This window comes from Leptopilina heterotoma, unplaced genomic scaffold (genome assembly GCF_015476425.1).
Source record: "Leptopilina heterotoma isolate Lh14 unplaced genomic scaffold, ASM1547642v1 Lhet_430, whole genome shotgun sequence".
Taxonomy (NCBI): domain Eukaryota; kingdom Metazoa; phylum Arthropoda; class Insecta; order Hymenoptera; family Figitidae; genus Leptopilina; species Leptopilina heterotoma.
The window spans coordinates 896,037-902,835 of NW_025111082.1; the positions used below are offsets into that span (position 1 = coordinate 896,037).

The window sequence follows — 6,799 nt, forward strand, 5'->3', positions numbered from 1 at the left end:
AAGGTCTCGACTTGAAATTCCATGGAGAAAGTGGGCTGGAGTAAGCACACCTAAGTCATTCGGGTCCGATGACAGTAGAGTCAGAGGTCTGGAATTTAAAATACCTTCAATCTTGATGCAGAGGGTATTTAATTGTTGATGAGTTAGAAGTTCATTCCCAATGACTCTTCTCAGATGATGCTTGAATGATTTCACTGCCGCTTCCCAGAGACCACGACAATGAGGAGCATGTGGAGGTATGAAATTCCACTGAATCCCTTGCTGAACTAGATGATGTTGAACCTTTTGTTGATGATCTTGTGTATCCAATAAGTTATATAGTTCTTGCAGCTCGTTGTTAGCTTCAACAAAATTGGTATCGTTGTCTGAATGCATAGAATTGCAAGCAGGGTGTCGTGAAATGAATCTGCTCAATGCAGCAAGAAATTCTTTTGTTGTGAGGTCATCAACAACCTCAATGTGCACTGCCTTGGTTGTAAAGCAGACAAAAATAGAGATCCAGACCTTGACCTTGGCACGATTCCTGTGTTTCTTCTCCTTGATGAAAAGTGGTCCACAGTAGTCGATTCCAGTGCTTTGAAAAGGCTTGGATTGTGTAACTCGTTCAGCTGGAAGATCTCCCATGAGATAGTTCACTGGCGGCGGCTTAAATCGGACACAGGTGATACACTTATTGATAATGAGACGTATTTGTCGACGTCTATCAATAGGCCAGAATTTTCTTCTCAGAAGATGGAGTGTTGACTAACAGCCAGCATGGAAATTGTCGAGATGAGTAGCTGTGATGAACAAGCGAGTGGTGTGATGAAATGGTGGCAACACAATTGGATGTCTCTCATCAAAGCTAATTGTTTTTGCTTTCTCAACTCGCCCTCCAACTCGAATCAATCCATTATCATCGATGAATGGATTAAGATGCTGTAGTTTGCTACATTTTGACACAAACTCCCCTGCTTCCAGGCGTTTAAATTCTTCAGAAAATGTGGCTCGTTGAGTGAGCAACAGAATCCGTGTGGTTGCAGCATCCAGTTCATTCACTGTTAGAAATCGGCTGAAAATTCTAATTTGACCAAGTTGTTGATGATCAGCAGTCCGTCTTCTTTTGCAGATAGTTATCCAGCGTAATACCAAAGCCACAAATCTGCGCAGCTTGTGATAACAGGAAAATCTAGACAATAGAAAATTCTCAGATGTTGGTACCTTTGTAGATGATTGAGATGACCTTGGTTTTGTAGACGAGGTCAAGCATACAGTTTTCTTGACGTCAGGAACTTCAGCAGCTACCTCAATAGGTGTGTAAGGCCAAGTGTTTTCTCCCCCGGTGATCCACTCAGGTCCATTTCTCCATAACAAATTTTTCGTGAAATCTATTGGCAATTGTCCTCTGGAAATAGCATCTGCTGGATTGTCATGAGTGCGAATGTGTCTCCACTGTTGTGTTTCAGTTCGTTGTTGGATTTTTGACACACGATTAGCAACGAAGGTTTAAAGCATGTGTGGTGATTTATGGATCCATTGGAGTGCAATCATGGAGTCAGTCCAGAAAAGTACTTTGTCAGGGTTGATGTCAGTTGCTTTTTTTAAAGATGTATAGATGTCAGTCAATAATTCGGCAGCACATAACTCCAGACGTGGAGCTGACGTCTGTGAGCTTTTTAAGGGAGTTATTCTTGACTTGGCAAACCAGAGTTGAACGTTCTTGTTTCCATCCATGTCCACAGTAAGTAGATAGATACACGCTCCATAAGCTCGTTCACTCGCATCAGAAAATCCATGAAGTTCGATGTGTTTAGCATTTAAAACACTTACATGTCGTTGAAAACTTAAATCATTCAGAAGAGTCAGTTGAGAAACGAAATCTTGCCATTTTGTGCAAATTTCTTGTGGCACTGAATCATCCCAATCTAATTTTAATCTCCATAGTTCCTGCTGAATGATTTTACCATGAGCAATCACGGGATTCAACAATCCCAGAGGATCAAAAATGCGAGCGATATCAGAAGCTATTGTTCGCATCGTGATTACGTCCTTTGTAGCTATAGGGTTGACTGTGTAGACGATGACATCATTTTTAGAATCCTAATGTATTCCTAGAGCTTTCAATAGGGAATCGTCTCCCCCGAGTAGTTTGATGTTGATCGAACAATCCGGTTGTCATTGAAGCACAGATGGAGAGTTTGATGCACACTGGCGAAGATTGAAACCACCTTGTCGTAATAGATCAATCATTTGATCTCGGATGTCCATGATTTCTTGAAGAGAATCAGCACCAGTTAATAAATCATCCACATAAAGATCTTGCTTCAAAATCTTGGAAGCAAGCGGATAATTTATCTTCTCGTCATCTGCTAGTTGATGAAGACAACGAATTGCTAGATAAGGAGCTGGAGATAGACCAAAAGTAACAGTCTGAAGTTCATACACGGTTGGTTCCTCTTCTGTTGAATGGTCTCTCCAGAAGATTCGCTGGAATTTTCTATCTTCAGGTCGTACCAGAATTTGCCGATACATTTTCTCGATGTCACCAGTCAACACGTACTTGGGAAGTCTGAAGCGTAGATGGAGAGCGATGATGTCGTCTTGAATTGTTGGTCCAATCAAAAGGATGTCGTTAAGACTACATCCGTTGCTAGTTTTGGTAGATCCATCGAAGACAGGTCGTACTACGTTGGTCATGCTGGACATCTTGATCACAGCGTGATGTGGAAGATAGAAGCCTTCTTCAACTTCATTCTCTAGCTTCTTCATATGTCCTAGTTGTTTGTATTCCTCGATGACCTTGCAATATTCTTTCCACAGATTAACAATGGATTTGAGTCACCTTTCTAGAGCTAGAAATCGACGTAGAGCTTGACTGCGTGAAGAACCGAGTTGATTTTTCAGTTCATTGAACGGTAATGCGACCATATACCGTCCTTCCGAGGTCCGAGAAACATGATCAACAAAGTGCCTTTCACATGCTTATTCGGTAGGAGACAGGTGTTTTTGACTGGATATTCCATCTTTAATTTCCCAAAATCTTTTTAATTCGTTGATAATGCTGGTAGTGGTATGGCATTGAGATTTTTCACAATGAGTATTATGAATATTTCCACAAATCGTCCATCCTAACATAGTGTTCTGTGCGATGAGATTAGAAGTGTCAGAAATTTTGAGTTGTCCGACAGCAAGTGTAGAGATTGAAGATCCAGATCCTAAAAGCAATTGAACAGGTGCAGATTTGTGAAATTCTGAATCCGCAAGTTGTAGACGAATTGAGTGAGGCACCTGAAAGGACTTTCTATCCAGTTGTTGACCTGGAATCGATGACGAAATTGCCGGTATGGCTAGAAAATTGAGTGTCCTTTCAAAATTATTGTATCGAGAACGAATAGTTGCAGTCACATAATAGTTCGAGACTGTAGAGAGGTCATTAAGGGCACCCACCGATACTGAGCACTTAATTTTCTCCAGCTGAAGTTGATCAGCTAGTTCCGTGGTGATGAAATTTGTAGATGATCCCGTGTCAAGCAGCGTCCGGCATGGAATGAGTTGATGAGAATCATTGAGAATATGTATTACTGCTGTGGGAAGAATATCATCACCTGGGAAATCTACGTTGAGCGTGATTTGTTGAATCGATTTAGAAGATGCCCTTGTTAATAGTCAATCAGATGGGATAGTAGAAGAAGATGATACTGCAGGTTTTGTGCTGATATTCTCTTGATAGCGATGTAGGAATGTGTGATGCTTACCTCCACAGATAGAGCAATTTCTGGATTGACATGTTTGTAAACCATGTCCGAGACCCAAACAGTTGATGCAGCGGCTCTGATTGTACACCAGCTTAAGTCGTTTTTCTTGATTCATTTCTTGAAACTTAGGACATCTGTAGATTGAATGGTCGGCTTGACATACAAGGCATTTCTTTTGTACACTGAGATGAAAACTATGTGTTGCATTTCTGGAGCTATTGGTTGCTTGATGTTGCTTATTCTTGTCCTTGTTCCTCATGTCAGATTTCCTGTAGTCCTTTTTTTTGTATTATTATTATTATTGGGTCAGAATTCGTGAAATTTTCACAGAAAATAAAAAGTATTTTTTTTAAATCGAAATGTTGAAAAAACATTTCTATTTGGCCTTAAGAATGTGTCCACCAAAAAACAGGAAAAAAAATTATTTTTTATAAAAGTTATTGCAAAATTATTTTTTTAGCAACTTTTTAAACAAAATTTTATTTCTCCTAAATGAATGAACCGATTTAAATGAACCAAGCTGGAATATTAAGGGGATAAAATATACTTTCGTTTAGAATTAGAAAATTTTTAAAAAGTTTATTTTTTAATAATTATTTAATAAATTTTTTATAAACAATTAATTTTTTTTAATGTTCTGCGCCTTTTAAAAATTTAAAAAAAATATAAACATACACTTAAAACTATAAGAAATCAAAATTCGTTGAGAAAATTTTGGAGCGACAATTATTTTAAAAGTTATAAACAAATTATATTGAACGGAGATGCGATTTTGATGATTTTCAGAATTAAAACATTATTTTTAACTACGAAATGAACAAAACACTGTCAAATTAACATTTTTATTTAATTATATAACCATAAAAATTGATAAAAATGATCAAAAACTAAGTTCAGCGTTGATGCACAACACCGCGCCAATATAATTTGTTTATAACTTTTAAAATAATTGTCGCTCCAAAATTTTCTCAACGGATTTTGATTTCTTATAGTTTTAAGTGTATGTTAATATTTTTTTCAAATTTTTAAAAGGCGCAGAACATTAAAAAAAATTAATTGTTTATAAAAAATTTATTAAATAATTATTAAAAAATAAACTTTTTAAAAATTTTCTAATTCTAAACGAAAGTAGATTTTATCCCCTTGATATTCCCGCTTGGTTCATTTAAATCGGTTCATTCATTTAGGAGAAATAAAATTTTGTTTAAAAAGTTGCTAAAAAATTAATTTTGCAATAACTTTTATAAAAAATAATTTTTTTTCCTGTTTTTTGGTGGACACATTCTTAAGGTCAAATAGAAATGTTTTTTTAACATTTCGATTTAAAAAAAATACTTTTTATTTTCTGTGAAAATTTCACGAATTCTGACCCTATTTGTATTATTTTTTGCAGAAAATCTAATTATTTTTCCACATCTGGCATCTTATTGTCTTCTAAACTATTTTACCATTGAAAAGCTACGTCGTCACTGATAAGACTAAGGACTATGGTAACTAGGAATGCATTATATTGTTCATCCTTTGTTCCAAGATTATCTAATGGTCGGAGTTGGGCACGCACAGAATTCACTATGTCGATAAGAGTACGCGGCAAATCCTTTTCAGAGATGCCATTGGGCGGAGGAATTTCATCCCCACTCTTGCACCATTTTACATTTAAGTCAATGTAAAATGGCGCAAGAGTGGGGATGAAATTCCTCCGCCCAATGGCATCTCTGATCCTTTTTCTTGTACAAGCTCATTAACAGTGAGCAATGTCGTCGTAGAATCAGTCGTGGGTTATTGTAAGTATCTTGTAACAACTTCCAGGCAATTTCATAATTTTCTCCGTTGGTTTCTAATTCACTGATAAGATCTGCAGGTTCTCCGTTAAGACAAGACTTCAAATAATGGAACTTGGTTACATTATGTAATTTTTTATTCTGATGAATGACAGCCTGGTACTCATCGTGAAAGCGGCGGAAATTCTCAAAACTTCCATCAAAGGTCGGTAGTGCGACTTCTGGAAGCTTGGCTGAGGCTCCTCCGTCATGGTTGTTGACATTTGAGGAATTGATGTGACGATTCGTTGATGTGAGTTGAGAAGATGATAATATCCTCTGATTAAGTAAGCGTTTTAATTCTCCAGCGATGTTGAAATAAGTGTTGGTGATTGTATCGGCTTCTTTTTCGTGATCCTCTTCATGTTCTGTATCAAGAGCTAGCAGCTGTGCCTGGTCTGCTTCCCAGTCAGAAAATTTGGCCACAAAATCCGTGAGCTTTAAGTCCAAAGTTTCTGATAAAACATCTTTCGATTCCTCACTCTTCAGCCAATTACTAGTTCTTGTCAACTTCGACTTGAACGTTTTCCGTTTAGTTTTCAAACTGTCGATGTTTCCTGGCATGATTGCTACGTTGTCCTTTTTATGCTGTTGGAATCTTGAAACAAGGCACTTCTGGGAGAATGACGTACACTCACTGAAAACGTATCACAATTACACTGTGCCCTACAGCACTTTAAAAAAATTAAAAAATGTCACAAGAAGATTGAAATATTAGAGTCACCAAAGATACACTGAAGTATTACTGTTATACTATCGAAATAACACTGAAATGCCCACGCACTTGACAGTTATTTCACGAATATTACTGTTTTAAAAACCGATACAACACTGAAGTATCCACACACTTGACAGTTATTACACAAAATTCACTGTTTTTAAAAAAAGAATTTACTAAAGAATCCGGCTCGAAGGACCAAAAATGTTTTGCCACGGATTAATAATCTTAATTTCGATTCTAACTAAGTTGTAAATTCAGTCAGTTTGTCAATACAAAGTTAAAACATGGAAAACTTGACACGCCAAATTGTTCTTTGTGTCAATAGTTTAAATACGGAAAGAAATCAATGTAGAATTTTTGAATTAATATGACTATTTATTTAATATAACTTTTCTTTATACATTTCGTTGAAATCAATTAAAAACGTGAATGAAAATTGGGGAGATGTTACAATTTTCGTGGTTCGGTTAAGACTAATTTCTAAACAGGCGGAAAAATTTAGTGTGTATTGCCAAATTTTGGAT

General features: G+C 36.7%; 3 protein-coding genes across 3 annotated transcripts; all 3 read right to left on the bottom strand.

Moving 5' to 3' along the window:
- Positions 1 to 744: 744 nt before the first annotated feature.
- Positions 745 to 2,016, bottom strand: LOC122506774. Its single transcript, XM_043619088.1, has 2 exons — positions 1,552 to 2,016; positions 745 to 1,431 (listed from the first exon to the last, which is right to left on the bottom strand). The coding sequence occupies exons 1-2, from the start codon at positions 2,014 to 2,016 to the stop codon at positions 745 to 747; spliced, it is 1,152 nt and encodes a 383-aa protein (XP_043475023.1).
- Positions 2,017 to 2,961: 945 nt separating this feature from the next.
- On the bottom strand, positions 2,962 to 3,993 carry LOC122506775. The gene is made up of 2 exons (XM_043619089.1): positions 3,735 to 3,993; positions 2,962 to 3,593 (listed from the first exon to the last, which is right to left on the bottom strand). Exons 1-2 carry the CDS (start codon positions 3,991 to 3,993, stop codon positions 2,962 to 2,964), a joined length of 891 nt encoding a protein of 296 aa, XP_043475024.1.
- Positions 3,994 to 5,395: 1,402 nt separating this feature from the next.
- LOC122506776 lies at positions 5,396 to 6,118 on the bottom strand. The gene has a single exon (XM_043619090.1). It carries the CDS (start codon positions 6,116 to 6,118, stop codon positions 5,396 to 5,398), a length of 723 nt encoding a protein of 240 aa, XP_043475025.1.
- Between the last annotated feature and the right edge of the window lie 681 nt (positions 6,119 to 6,799).

Excerpts from the sequence above, each read along its gene's own strand:
- LOC122506774 (XM_043619088.1), bottom strand. The coding sequence starts at position 2,016 with ATGCGAACAATAGCTTCTGATATCGCTCGCATTTTTGATCCTCTGGGA. Across the intron at positions 1,432-1,551 it reads CTGACATCAACCCTGACAAA|TGGAGACACATTCGCACTCA; the intron begins GTACTTTTCTGG and ends GAAACACAACAG.
- LOC122506775 (XM_043619089.1), bottom strand. The coding sequence starts at position 3,993 with ATGAGGAACAAGGACAAGAATAAGCAACATCAAGCAACCAATAGCTCC. Across the intron at positions 3,594-3,734 it reads AAATTGCTCTATCTGTGGAG|ATTTCCCAGGTGATGATATT; the intron begins GTAAGCATCACA and ends CGCTCAACGTAG.
- LOC122506776 (XM_043619090.1), bottom strand. The coding sequence starts at position 6,118 with ATGCCAGGAAACATCGACAGTTTGAAAACTAAACGGAAAACGTTCAAG.